General features: G+C 41.3%; 1 protein-coding gene across 3 annotated transcripts in view; it reads left to right on the top strand.

Annotated features, from left to right (window-relative positions):
- Positions 1-14,354, top strand: part of cyth1a (cytohesin 1a) — a 38,140-nt gene extending 23,786 nt beyond the window's left edge. For 2 of the 3 annotated variants that reach the window (XM_008303120.1, XM_008303126.1), the window contains exons 2-13: positions 575-657; positions 2,665-2,729; positions 4,241-4,307; positions 4,405-4,523; positions 5,839-5,919; positions 6,152-6,264; positions 7,010-7,158; positions 7,265-7,377; positions 10,912-10,990; positions 11,078-11,146; positions 11,287-11,441; positions 12,222-14,354. In XM_008303120.1, the coding sequence (XP_008301342.1) occupies positions 575-657; positions 2,665-2,729; positions 4,241-4,307; positions 4,405-4,523; positions 5,839-5,919; positions 6,152-6,264; positions 7,010-7,158; positions 7,265-7,377; positions 10,912-10,990; positions 11,078-11,146; positions 11,287-11,441; positions 12,222-12,300 (1,172 nt within the window). In that variant the 3' untranslated portion in view covers positions 12,301-14,354. The remainder of the gene's footprint in view (positions 1-574; positions 658-2,664; positions 2,730-4,240; positions 4,308-4,404; positions 4,524-5,838; positions 5,920-6,151; positions 6,265-7,009; positions 7,159-7,264; positions 7,378-10,911; positions 10,991-11,077; positions 11,147-11,286; positions 11,442-12,221) is intronic. The other variant, XM_008303113.1, reaches the window with a different exon arrangement.
- Positions 14,355-15,144: the final 790 nt, after the last annotated feature.

Here is a 15,144-nt window from a genome sequence, read left to right as displayed (position 1 = left end):
TGCAGGTGGGGTTTGCCCACACAGTCATATAAGCACAGTGTCCATCAACTAGGACACTTTGCTTGTCCCTCAGTCCTTGGCAAAGACAAAGCTAATTATAACCGCCTATTGTGTGAGTGACAAGAGGACGGGCAGCACTTTGAAACCTGTCACAGTTTTTGCTACTCTGGCACTGATGCTCAGCACTGCTTGGCTGACCTGAGCTTTTTCATTTTGTCACACAAAGGTTCAGTCCTCTTTAGAGCGCACTTTGACTACTGTTGACTTGGACCACTGTTGGTGTAGGTGTTTTGCATGCTTTAGTGTTTGTAATGATTGTAAGGGTGTGTAAAAAACATAACTCTTCTCCTCTCTTTTGCTTTGACTATAAATCTGCTGCTGCTGAAAAACATGTCAACAGTCTTTGTGGATTTACGTGCCTTACTGTGGACTTTCAGTCACCTTTTGATATGAAGGAATATTAGATGCTATTTTGGTGCTCAGAGTTACCCTTAGGAATATGCTTCAGGAATAGTATGCGAAGAAAAAGTTAAAGGTATCCTAACCCTTCACCTTCTCTGTTATTTCTCCCCAGTGCCAGAAGACCTCACCCCAGAGGAGCAGCAGGAGCTGGAGAATATCCGCCGGCGCAAGCAAGAGCTGCTGGAGGACATTCAGGTAATGCTGGCAGAGGACAATTAGGCTGTTCTAAAATTGCATGTAGAGATCTTCATGCACCCAAACAGCAGACGGGTACAAAAAACAAAAATGCAAGGTCAACGTTGAGGCTTTACGCTTCTGTATGCCCTACACAAACTGTCAGCTGGATCCAGACATTGCAGTAGATGCTACATGATAAAATGTGAACTGATCCAAGTATTAAAATGATGGGGCTTAAGTTGAAGAATGCAAGAAGGATTTTTTGACATTATCCAAACAATCCAAAACTGCAGCTCATCTGCTTTTTGAATAAACATTTACCTCTAATCCAGGATTTGTTACCTTGGTGCAAATTCCACTTTTCCAAGGAAAGGTCCCTTTGAACATTTCACCCCAAATGGAATGTAAGACACTTCCTGTCATGTCACTTCCTTAGCGTGCTGTTTCTGTTTATTAATCAGCCATTCCTGCTTTGTAGGTATGCTGTGTTAACAGAGACCTCTGTTTATGGAGTGTTCTATTTATATGTGTAACATGAGTATAAAAATAAGACAAGCAAATGACTCCACATACAGATAAAATACGATTATGCTCTTATCGCTGTATGTGTGCAAACAGCCAGTAGAACATCCCTCCTGATTTTCAAACAGAGCAGAAATTCAAATCAGATCTGTTGAATTTTCCTAAAGTAGTTTATTTGATTCCTGTCCATGGCCCATGATGATTTTTATTTTGGCTGTTGACTTAAGCCCATAGCACAAACGATCATTCCAGCTGCTCAGGTCAGTCCTGTCACTCAGTAAGCAACAATAATAAGCAAATAACTCGTAGGACAGACAGACTGCCTCGTCCACTCAGGGAGCTGACTTCCAGATGCCCCAGAGACTGACTCAACTTCCGGTGGCCCTGACGGACACTGGAGGCGGGATCCGTCACCCTCTCTTTTATGAGCCAGGGCCACCGTCGCCACCCTTCCCCCCTCTATGGCTGCCACTACTGCCCCCATACTCGCCCCCTCACCTCACTGATCTGCATACTGACCCCTCTCCTCCTCTCTAAATCCTACACCCTTCTTTGCTGGTACTACATGTCAAGGCCCTGTATGACAACCACCGTCTTAGCTGTATGAGCACAGCCTTTGTTTGCGGAGGCAAGCATCTGAGGAATGTGTTGTGATTGCGCAGGCCTTGAAAACACAGATGTTCTCTTTGTGGTGTAGGCCTTCGTTAGTTGGTGTTGCGCATGAAAAATGATACACTTTAAGTCTGTGGCAAGATATGAATGAATATGCTTGATAATGATAACCTTTACTTGAAGTATAGAAGCCTTGCATGACCAACAGTAGCGAAAAAGTATTTGTATACAGGGCTTCTCTTATGTTACAGTCTGCGATTTTAGACTTTCATCAAGCTGATGTGAGCCTCTTTATCCTCTTCCATCTGCAATGCCCTTAGTGCGCCAGACTGGCACCAGCGGCCCTGGCTTGATCAACTAAATCTGCCCATAAGGCCATTAATCACTAAAATGCCGCACAAAATATAATCCACTTCGACGCTTTCTTACTCCATTTATATTGAGGTTATCCCTGAATGTTCTCCACCCGATGAAATTCAGATTGAGAGGATTGTTTGGGAGAGAGCGCACGCACACACACACTGTCTGAGATGATACTTATAATTACTGTATATTTAAAGAATAACTGGAGAGAGACAATTATTGTCTGAAGTGTCAGTTAATCAACAGCCGAAAAAGTGACTCTGATCTCTTTGCTGAGCTGTTGCTTATGATGTAAGTGTTTATGTAACATAACAAAAGGCCACCTGGCTTACCGGCAAACAGGTGAGTCGGTTTGTCCCTCTGCATGGTTTAATAGAGCTCTCGTATTTTTTATACAAATACTTGGCCTGTTGTTTGTGTTGGTCACACCCTTCCACGCCTCGGTGGCGTCAGGGAAAATTGGTGGACACATGATTCCCTTCTCAAGCTTGTAACATTTTAAGACTAATATTTTTTTTTTCTCTACAGCGGCTAAAGGATGAGATAGCAGAAGTGACTAGTGAGATTGAGAACCTGGGTTCCACTGAGGAGAGGTAAGAAAGTGGGACCTGACTGCCCTACCTTGCACACACATTTCCCTCTGTTTTGAGTTTAAATTGGCTTGTTGCTGGTCTTCTATTAACTTAGCAAATGAAGCTGTCAAGTATTCATGTTTGATGGCCAAGTCGGGCCTCCCATCACACCAAATCCCCTCCCCAAATTGGCTATGCTTTTAAGGCCGTTTAAATGTTTCATTAGGCACACCCCTATGATGGGAGGCCTCATTGAATAATGCAGTGGGTGTATGGGCAGAAGCAGACAATGGATGGTCTCAGGAGAGAGCGCTCGGGTTTGGTCTACTCAAGTGGATAGGGATCCCATCAGCTACCGAAAATTTCTGAAGCACTCTTTTACAGGCATCTAAAAGCCATTAAGGGTTACAATGCTTTCTTGTGAACAGATTTTTCTGTGATCCATTTATTGAAGGCAGTAAATGATAGTTAGTTAGACTTAGAGTTATAGCTGTTCAGATGATTGCTGGACTTTGACAGACAAAAGCCAAAGGAATGCTGGTGTGAGTGAATTAGTGGGAAGACGTGATGACGTCTCAACGATTGGGGATGGAGACGTAACCATGGTGATGGGTAGCTTGTAGTTACTTGTTGACTGATGAATTACTTAAGACTTGAGAAATGAGACATTCCTATGTATGCCCTAACCTTTTGACATATCTGCTTGATCAATGCCTTGTCATCAACAGTTGAGCTGAAAGACAGGCCAGCCCCTGCCCAAACATGAAAAATGTTCAGCTAAAGTGAATACATTTACCGTAGTGGTCTGGGCCTTGCTGAAAAAGTCAGTTGATGGACCATCCATTTGTTGGATTAACATGTGATTTGTATGAATAATGAATAACCAAAAATGCTGCAAGTCACCAATTCGATCCTCTCAGATGTGACTATTTGCTGATTTTCTTAGTCCTATGTAATGGTGACTTGAATGTATTTCAGTTTTGACCCGTTTATGGAATATAGAAGGCCAGTACTAACAAAAAATAATAATTTAAATGCCTCAGTTTTGTTGTGTTATGGTTTAGTTTTTAAATTTATAGATACTATAGATATATGTGATGTTATTTACCTTAACCAATTTGATGCAATTTCTTCTCAGTTCTTAAAACACTAATGTATATCTTATGGGTTAGCGATATGCTTTTTCAAGGCCGATATCGATGCTGATTATGGTAATCAAGGAGGCTGATAACTGATATTTGGAATTGATACACAGTAGTGTTTAGTTAAAAGAGAACTTTTTAATATTATGGTCAATATTATTCATTGGTCTAGCCCTAAACTTTGAAAAGCATTTTCATCATTTTCTGACATGTTAGACACAAATTATGTTGTTGATTTGTCAAATAAACTAATCAACAGATGAGTTAATAATGGGACTTACTTGTAAGTTTTAGCCCCAATACATCATCCATACACCTGCAATTCAAATATGTTCTTCTATGTTCTTTTGTCAAGTACAGCGAATGACAGTATATGCTTTTACTTTTCAGGAAAAATATGCAGAGGAATAAACAGGTGGCCATGGGCCGTAAAAAATTTAACATGGACCCCAAAAAGGTAGGTGGAAGTAACTGTTGTGAATCTTCAGAAATATGTTTTGGCCCTCATGTTTTATCATAAGCAGGATGTAACCTGGGGCCCTTCTCTTTCTCAGGGTATCCAGTTCCTGATTGAGAATGACTTGCTGAAGAATACCAGCGATGACATTGCTCAATTTCTCTACAAGGGTGAGGGCCTCAACAAAACAGCCATTGGAGATTACCTTGGAGAAAGGTCAGGAAAAAGATTTTTATTTCCTCTTTCTAACCATCTCCCGCTCATATTTTCTATCATCGTTCTCCAGCACTCATCCATGTGGTTGATAAAAGCATCAAATAGAGAGCGCATACTTTCCCTATTGCTCTGTTTCCTCTTGGTCAGACACACGCCCATCCTTTCCCAAACACAGATTATTGGTTCCACATTTAGAGTGTCCTCTTGAGACAATGTCTGTTACTCAATAGCCTCCATATGTCTTTGATTATCTTACTCATTCATAAGTAACGTGATCAAGAGACTCACAACTTGGGAATGCATGTGTTTGAAAGTAATTAAAGATTTCACTCGAGAGCAGAGATCTTGTGATAAAGTGAAGACATATTACAGGAAATAGGTATGGATCTGATGTGTGGTGTTCACAGCTCAGGGACTACAGGGCCAGGAGTGTTACAGTCAGGGTGTGGTCTGTAAGGTCAGACAACCAAATGCAGTGCATATCGTTGATGGATGCTCTCTGTTTGATTGTTATCAAGCTCTTCCAGTCTGTAAAGAGCGGTCACAGCAGCATGGGGAGACTTGAGATACGATTGGTCATTTGTCCACTGGAAATGCTGGTGACTGGATAATGCTCTCCATTGAGCTTTCCCATGATCCCACAGGGCAGATCACTTACTCTGAAGGGCATAAAGGCCCCAGATGATGTCATGATCTAGTGTAGATGATAAGTAAGAGAGGGTGGGGGGTGTGCGTTCTGTTGGGTTTGTTGGGAGTATCTATTGTATCACAGGTCTTTTCAGCCCATGTGAGCTGAGATGTCCTCAGACACGTTCCTGTTTGGTCCACTTACATTTTAAATGAGACCAACCACTAAAGCATAAGCACAGTTAAATCTTTCTTAGTAACCATGAAATCCCTCCTAAGAACTCACTTGTATAGGTTTAATATAAGATAATGACATTTTACAACAATTATTATATTACTCTATTTGTTTTGGTATTATGGTGTCTATTTCAATTTTTTATTTTTTTTTTCCAGCAACAATGCTAAATGTTATTAAACCTGTGCTACTGTACAATGTTCAGCTTGTTTTCTGTGTAGACCAGGCGTGTCTCTTTGTCTTACATGATAGGAAATTGAATATATTGAAGATTTGGACTGTGATTAGAAAAAGTAGAATTGGGAGGAGAAAGGGTGACAAAGTTATCTATCAAGGAAATAACTGTCAGATTAATTGATAAACAAACAAATAATTATTTCCAGCTTTAGCGTGTTTATTTTTCCTTGTGAAAGCAAAATATCAATTTTGAAACTCTTGTTTTGTCTGTTTCAGAGATGAATTCAATATCCAGGTCCTTCATGCCTTTGTGGAGCTCCATGAGTTCACAGACCTCAACCTGGTTCAGGCCCTAAGGTAAGGCACCTTCCTGGCACCTGCTTCGTAATCCATATCCTCAAAGCTGTTGCCCCCTTTTTATGCAAATCATGTGTGATCAAATAAATTTTTCAAGAGGAGCCAAATGCGCAATTCGTAAGGATGCAGAGTGCTGTTTCAGTCTCGTACCACAACAGACAAAATTCCACTTTTTCAAAAAGTGGAAGTGAGCATTTTGATGACTGTTGTGCCTTGTTGTGTCCCTTGACAGACAGTTCCTGTGGAGTTTTCGGCTGCCGGGAGAAGCCCAGAAGATTGACCGCATGATGGAGGCATTTGCTCAGCGCTACTGTCAATGCAACCCTGGTGTTTTCCAGTCCACAGGTACAGCCATCAGTGCTGTCAATAAAACACCCAGTAGTCATAAATGTCTCAGCTGTGACACCAAAAGAAAAAATATTCACTTAAATAGTATTGAGAAATAATGTTACTATAATTTAAATTTCAATTCATAGTAACAACTAATTCTGACTTTCAGATTGTTTTTGATAAACAATACTGTCCATGAAGCACACAATTTTAAATACTGCACTCAGATCTAATGTCATGTCAATAGAACTCATATCTAAATGGCTTTATTTAGCAGACACAAAGTCTGCTGAGGTGAACTATGTCATGAGAGAGCGTCTGGCTTTTGAGAAATAATGCTCCTAGACAGACGACTGCCTCTAACATGGATGCAGATGGATGTGAATAATGCATGGGACTTCTCAGCAGCCTAACGGCATTTATAAAGTGCTGCTGCGTCAGCCGTGCTCTGGCAACATTCTCTTTTAACTTACATGCACACACATTAGAGTGCACATTCAGAAACACACATGCCTACTTAGCTTCCCACGTGCAGTCTTTTATTCTGGCCCTTTGTCCTCGCCAACAAAGCGACATCTATCTGTTGCTCTCTGTTTGGCTGTGGTCCCTAAAGTGCAGTCCCTTCAGCTCAGCTATTTTACATTCATATTTAAACATAACATTAAACACTGGCACCATTTTATGGTGAACTGCAGCCTTTCACTATCTCATAAACCTCATCTCTACCTCACTGTGCGATCACTGTTTGTGTGTGTTATAGACACCTGTTACATCCTGTCATTTGCCATCATCATGCTGAACACCAGCCTCCACAACCCGAATGTGAAAGACAAGCCAACTGTGGAACGATTCATCTCCATGAACAGAGGCATAAATGATGGAGGAGACTTACCTGAAGACCTGCTCAGGGTGAGTAGTACCAAACTAAGTTTCTTGTCATTTCTCTCTTGTGCCCCTCTCCCGCACTCTCATCTCAAACATACTTTGTATTCACGTTCAACTCTCTTTATTGTAGAATCTGTATGAGAGCATCAAGAACGAGCCTTTCAAAATTCCAGAAGACGACGGCAACGACCTCACACACACTTTCTTCAATCCAGACAGAGAGGGCTGGCTGCTAAAATTGGGTGAGTGACAGTATACAGTGTGTACACAGTTGTTTGGGCACATAGCAAGTGCATTTATGTCCTTATTGCTATTCCCATAGATGATTCTATTTTGTCTTTATGGCAGCATATTTAATGGACAACCAGCTGACCAGTGTCTCCCCCTGAGGTTAATAATGTGCGTGCGTGTGTGTGTAAGGTGCCTATGAGCATGTATGAATAGGTGTGTACACCCTCGTCCTAAGACATCTGAAGACATTTCTGCCTGCTTTAATCTATTATGAATATGGTCTTGAGATCAGACCACCACATGTGGAGGCTGTTCAATTATTTAAGACAAGGCATATTCATACACTTGACATGCACGCATGCACACAAGTACCTACTTTGCAAATTAAGTTCATTCACATACAGATTTATTTTGTAATAAACGATGTCTTTACATGTTCAATGTCGTTTTGTTCCCCCTATGTACATTTTATCAGAGTTTTGTGACATTTAAAGGGTGTCTTTGTTCTGATGGTCTTTACTATCTAAATCAGCCATATTTTTGGACAACAAAAATTGTATACCAATGTCATTAGAAATGTTCCACAGGTTTCCAGCTACCATGTTTACAGGTAAAAATCCATTACTAGAAAAAAGCACAACCGCGGATGCTCCAACCCTTCAACTTCTGTTTCCTCTGAGATTTCTCTCTGTTGTAGAGATTCACAATGAATTTGGTAAAAAGCATGAATGTGTGAAGTGAAATCAAATCGTCCAATTGCAGTGAATCTTTACAACCGGCTATTCCAAAGGAGTGAAAGATTACTCTTTCTCCAGTGATTCCTAACTGGCGGATAGAGGTAAAAACAATCAGGGTGGAAGGTCAATCACCTAAAATAACGAAAATGGACCCAAGTGGAGGCGATATTTCATGTAGTGCTTTACAGTAGCTTGCATCAGTCTACATTGAGTAGATCTCCCTCTTGTGGATTGATAAATACCAGCAGATGAGAAGAATGTGTTGATCATGAAAGCTGTGAAGCAGTGCATCAAAGCCTCACTGGAACCAGATTAAAAGGACTATGGTGCTATAATTCCCTATCATTTAATTTGATTTTTTATGTTTTCTTTTCCTCTTCGTTTGTTTGTTTGTTCCCATGATTTTGGCTGTTGTCTTTCCTCAGGAGGTATGTACACCTGCTCTTCCCCAACGCTAGTTCATCTCTCAGCTCTCAGGTGCTTTTGGTGGTCTGCCATGCTTTCGTTCTCTTCCGCATTTTTTTTTACTACATTCATACAGGGGTTTTTTTTTTGTTTTTTTTGTTTTTTTTTTTACATTTTGTCTCTCATTGACTCATTTGATCTTTAGATGTGTGTCTGTCTGTTTAGTCTCTCATTGAGCTGGCAGTTTGTCCACACTCTTTTATCTTTGTTGGGCAGTTGCTGGGTGCGTTTGCCACCCCGTGGGCTCAACTCAGGGGGCTGGCGCTTTGTGACCGCTCTGCTCAGCAGTTTGACCCTTTTTTCTCTGTATGCTGTGGTGGTCACTCTCTTTGATCTCTGTTTTTTTTGGAAACTGCATTATACCCTTTCCCATACAGCGAGCACAACAAAAGACTTGTTCTTGTCCTTCAAAATTAATCATGCGCCACTTTACTCTAGTGGAAAATTGTTGTTTGCTCTCTGGTTTCATGGAAAAGGAATACTGCACCTTTTTATCAGTGTAGCGCTGCTCTCCTAATCTTATGCTACAAATGGATCTCAAGAGTAACAGTGTGGCTACGGCCTGGTGTGGTGCTGGACCAGACTGGCCCAAACTGTAGGAGAGAACCATGGGCAGAGGAGTGTGCTGAAAGGGATTCAGGCATTGTTCGAATGGTTCATGCATTTTTAAAGTGGTCAGCATGGTGGTCATGCATTGCTGTAATTAGTGCATCTTTTCAAGTAATTATTAAACAATTAGGTGGGAAAATAGTAATTGAGTATGATTCGGGATGATTTGGTAAATTCATCATGTTGAGCTAAATCATTTCCAAAAGAATGATAAAATTGTAAACAACAACAAATGATTTACAAGAAAGCCTGTTCCCTCTCAACCTCCACTCGTCCAACCTCCTACAGTCCCGTCTTGCATGGGTGACTCCCTCCACTCAGCTCCACTCTGGCCTAGCACCGTCCACACACCCCTGCATCAATCTGCTGGGACGTCCCATCTCGTCCCGGGAATTCTTGCACGGGAGGAGGTCATCTCTCTTTTCCTCGGTGTGATAAGACATGGTCATTAAACCGATCACAACTTCAAACCAATCAACTCTTCGGCCGTCAGCTGTGTGATTCTGCCATCGCGTCTGTGTTATCTGTTGCTTTTTTTTTCTGTTGCAACACACTGATGAGTTAAGATGTGGTGATGAGCCGCAGATCAATCGTGTCAATACTGTCTGTAGATACTTAGCATAGATTCAAGTGTTTGACCTATCATAATGTCTTTAACATGATAGGATATCATATACAGTTCTAATGCTGTTATATGATAATGCAAGTGTGTTCTACGTGTCTGTACGGAGACATCCTCAAAATGTCGCCTGTTGGTAAATGGGTTTCAGAATGCAGCTTTTTGCTAACATTGGTGGTGGGAAAGCCAAGTCTAGACAAGGCTTAGGTCTGTATGCCATGATAGAAAGCCCCCCTTCATCCCCCTACTAACTAGACAATTGCTTCTATATATTTGAGAAATTACTTAACTTAGCCCAAACAGGAAATTCAAGTCTGAGATGCCTGTAGAGAAGCTGAGCATAGCTCCAGGCCCTGAGCTTCCTGCCCTGCTCTGTTTGTTGGCATCCCATTCTCCCCCCTTCCCCCCCAGCATAGTAAGGCTGCCATCTGCATCTGTGATCGGGTTTCCTCTCACAGGAACTATGGGTGACAGAGGGGGCAAGAGGTCAGCTACAGATCAGCAAGCACACAGTTAACCCCAAAGCCCCCACTGGGCGTGAAATAGGAGAGAACCTAAACCTTAGTTACACCTTACATTCAACCCTCATATACTAATTTGAGTTTTTCCAAGTTTGTGTCTTCTATTAACTTAATTTAGATGGATCATTAGGTTCAGTGAGTGCAAGGCACATAGATCTGTATATGTCCTATTGATCCTGGTTTTCTAGCTGTATCCCGCTGAGTCAGCAAACAAGAAAAGAAAAACAGGGCCAGTTTCCAGCATGTGAAGACATAATCTAAGGAGATCCTTCAAATGCAATTAATTTACATGTAATTTGTAAAGAAATGAAAGGTAAAGATAAAGGAAAAAGTGGTTATGAAGTCAAGACATGGTGTGGTGACGGGGAGCACATGGTGTGAAGGTGGTTCAGGGTGAATAGCGGGATGCTGTGGATAAAAGGAGTCCTCTGGAGCCGTCATCTGTCTGTCTGCCCATACATCTGTCTGCCTGTCTGCTGCTCGAACCGGTGCTTTGGTGCTCGTTTCTCTCTCCTCCTCCCTCTCTCTCTCTCTCTATCTCTTTTTCTCTGTCTCTCTATTGCTGAGCCTCTCTGATGCTCAATGTCTGCTCTACAGGGGGACGAGTTAAAACCTGGAAGAGGAGGTGGTTCATCCTCACAGACAACTGTCTATACTACTTTGAGTACACCACGGTGAGTGCAGCTCCGTTTCTCAGTCACAGCTCGCTCCATTTCTGCTGTCCCAGCGCTCTGTCATATACATACTTTATATTTGTGCAGGACAAAGAGCCCAGAGGAATCATCCCGCTGGAGAACCTGAGCATCAAGGAGGTGGAGGATAAGAAGCCTGTGAGTACAGCGCCCCTTACTGGTTCATTTTGGAATTACACTGTCACATCAGGACAGGGATTTTGGATTCATGGCATTTTCAAGTTTCTTTAAGACATACTGTCTGTTAAAGTTAACTTATATCTGCTTTACTTTCATAGAACTGCTTTGAGCTTTTCATTCCTGACAACAAGGACCAGGTGATAAAAGCCTGCAAGACTGAGGCTGACGGACGTGTTGTGGAGGGCAACCACACCTTCTACCGCATCTCTGCCCCGACTGCTGAGGAGAAGGAGGAATGGATGAACAGCATCAAGTAAGTGTTTTTTTTTCTTTACTTCTTATAGATACAGTGTGTGGTTGTTACTTGCTCATAAGGCTCATTGTACTACAGCGCCCTCCATAATTATTGGCACCCCTGTTAAGATGTGCTAAAAGCCTTAAAATAAATTATTGCAGAAGCATACTCTCACACTGAAAATTGTAGAAAAATGTAACCTTCAACTCAACTCAAATGAATTGTTGGCAAAAGGAGGTTGTACAAAGTATTGACATCAAGGGTGCTAATAATTGTGACACACATGATTTGATGTAAAAGAATTATTTTTTAATGTGGGATTTTTTTTCACACTGAATACATCCACTTGAATTAAAGGTTGAATTTTCCTCTTTTTTTCATTGTGGTCCTATATTGTTTAGACAAAAACTGAATTTACAAGAAGCTAAAGAACACATCTTAACCAGGGGTGCCAATAATTATGGAGGGCGCTTTAGGTAGAAGGCTTTACAACACTGACTGTGAGTTGCCTCTTAGATAAAGTCAAGACAACGGCAACATTTCCCCAACAAATATGTGCCGAAATAGCCATTCACATTCCTGTTACGTACCCATAGTGGCACAGACAGACATTTGATTTGCTACCGTTTATGCTTAGTAGTTCCTCTAAGCAAGATAACAGAAGAAATAGTAAAAGTATCAGCGCTACAAGTGTTAGTTTTACCATTTCATTTGAATACTGACTTCAATCACACAGATGCATCAATTTGCACGCTTAATGCAATTTCTGACATTTTCCTCTGCATCTGTGCCCAACAGAGCAGCCATTAGCAGGGACCCCTTTTATGAGATGCTGGCAGCGAGGAAGAAGAAGGTGTCGTCCATGAAGAGGCACTAGAGCTGCTCGGCTCTCCCAACGTTGCACTTGACATAGCCGGGGGAGGGGTGGGGGTGGGGTCCAGGTGTCTGCTCGCCTATTCTGGGCTGGTGCAGAGGCCATGGTCGAGGTCTGCCTCAGACCTCTCCAAGGGATTTCTATAGGATGCATACCAGGTCTGGCTTTGGGACTCAATGCGCCAGAAAAAACAGGAAGCATGCTGGGGTTTTTAGATAAGAGTCAGGGCCAAGGGCTCCTCTAACCTCCTGTCTGAATGTCTCTCTTTCTCTTACAGCTTTGTATGTGCTCTCTGTGTATGAGGCCCGGAAGGGAGTCTTGCTGTGCAACTCAGCAAAATCCCCTTTGAAGATGCTTTAAAGAAAAAAAAAAGAAAAAAATCATACTTCCCATATACATCGCATACCTACACAACATGCATACACTCATGCAGTCCCCCCGTCGCACACATCGTTTTAACTCAGCAGGTCTGACCGAGTGTGGCTACCCAACCAAAATATTCCTCACTATCTGAAAGAAAAGACCTTTTCTGATGTGCTTTAATATGTTTTGGTAATACGTGTCTATTTTTACAGCTTTTAGTGTCAATTCCTCCTTTTTGTTTGTTTGCTTTTGTAAAATATAAAGGTCTCGCAACAGAAACTGCAGAGGGGCTGTTGTGGGAGGGAGGGTGGGTATCATTTGCAAACTGTTGATAATTTTATAGAAAAACAAAAACCTCTTTGTTAAAAACAAAAAAGAAAAAAAAAACAAGTTGCCACTCAGGAGATTGTTACAATGTTCTGAAAATGTTCATGTCAGGTTGACTTGGATCCTGTTCACAACACGACCTCCATGCAAGGAATGAAAGACTCGGCGGAGTCCCAGACTGAAGAGTTTTTTTTTGTGTATGTGAAGCTGCAGTGAGGGTGTCTGTTTGTCTGGACGGGGTCTCAGCGTTTGATCTGATTGTCAATGTTCATTTCCTGAAGGTCCCAGAGATGCATCCTGGGGATTAGTGACCGCTAAAGAGCGGAGTGTCTTTCACCTTGGGCTTCTGAGGTCTTAGGTTGTCTAGAAAATACAACTGTCAGCCCCTTTTTGTTTTCTCTTCCTGCACATTTTCTCTTCTGCTCTCACCTTGTCTCCAACACAAAACCACTTTCTATTACTGTATCATACAAAAGTTATTTAAGTGTTAGAAAAGTTACTTTACTGCTGCACAGTGCCTGGCGCTCTAGATGAAATGTGATGAGAAATGCTGCTGGTTAGCGACAATAGTTCATTTTTTCTTTTCCTGATCAAGCATAGAATTTTTTGTTTCAAATCTTGTTCTCTGTCGAGGGTTACCGTTCTAACGGTAGGCCTTCAGCCCAACCTCACCAATCATTGTACAATACTGCGTTCTTCGGCTTGTTTATATCTAAGTTGACGTCATGATATAGTTTATGACGTCGTTGTTGAGGCTTTAAAGGAGCACAAATAAATGTGTGGATTATTGAAGCTATGCCTAGAAAAGAAAGGGTTGTCCCCGTCTCAGGATCCAATGTTTGATGTGAAACAATACAGGACTACTTTTTGTATCAGGAATGTACTGCAGTGAACCAAAAGATAGAGGACAGGACGGCTGATCCGACGGTCACGCTGCAGCAGTGACGCGTCCAAAAAGCAAAAAAAAAAATTGTGTCGCGGCACAATTTTACAAATGCAGTCTGAGCTGTGCATCAAGCAGTTGTCTTTTCTACTCTCGTCTACAGTTGTCTCATCTGTGCCTGCTGTCCATAATCCACGCTCCCTGCCTGTTCTGTTTCCTGGGTCTCTTTTTTTTTCCTTTGCTCCTCTAAGCGCACTGCTCCTAGAGGGTAAAGTACAAATGCAAAACAATCATAATTCTAGACAGTATTGGTTTATTTATCAAAGTTGTACATATTTAAATGTATAGTGGGTATTTTGTCCTCATTTTGTTTCTTATTAGTTTTACCATTTTCCTTTGATATACTGTCATAATGTTTGATTTAAGGTTTCTATCAATGCCATTTAATCAAGCTGAAATAAAGACAAATTTGTCACAATGATGACTCTTTGTGAATGTTAATGTTGAGCTCAGTTTCAAAATCACGCCAGCAGGTGGCAGTATGCCACAAGGACTTCAAAGACTTTCTGCTGCCAAGACTGTCCTGCAGAACTGCAGCATGCAATAAGTATAATGTGCATTTTTATATTGCTGATGAATTAAAGTTTTTGCCTAATTAATCTACGTTTTATTGAATCTTGAATAATATTTACACTTTGAGGGCAGCCTTGAAATTGAGTCATGCTCTCTGTTGTGATAAGGCACAACACTTCCAGAGTTTGCATTACTCCAACCACATCCTCCCTCTACAAAAAATAACACAAAAACAATCTCCTGTTACTGTTGAAAGCCAGCCTTTATTTACAGCTTCATAACATTTTATATCTTTTCTGAAGCTTGTTCTTTTAAAAGTATTTATGGCACAAATGTTTAGGGCAGCAGGGAAAGGTCAATATTTACAAGTGAATATGTATCATATTAAATGATGCCTGGAAAAGCAATCAATAGAAACGACTTTCTCAATGGAACAGGCATGCAGGAGAAACAGCAGATTGTTAGGATATATGTACCATAGAGCACATGTGTTGTCAAGAGAACTGTTTTACTGAGCGTGGCTGATATAAAACTTCAATGTGAATGAAAGAGACATGAAATCTAACCTGTGTAGAAAAGTGGTTACATATTCTTATTCGCATCTTACACGACCAGTGTAAACTGTAAATACTGAGATAGAGAGTACACATTGTTTTAACTTGACTGTAGTTAAAACAGCAAGTTCCAAAAAACTCACTTGT

Source organism: Stegastes partitus, unplaced genomic scaffold (genome assembly GCF_000690725.1).
Source record: "Stegastes partitus isolate 25-593 unplaced genomic scaffold, Stegastes_partitus-1.0.2 Scaffold38, whole genome shotgun sequence".
Lineage (NCBI taxonomy): Eukaryota > Metazoa > Chordata > Actinopteri > Pomacentridae > Stegastes > Stegastes partitus.
The sequence above is the reverse complement of the archived record's forward strand: the minus strand, read 5'-3'. Positions and strand labels throughout refer to the sequence as shown.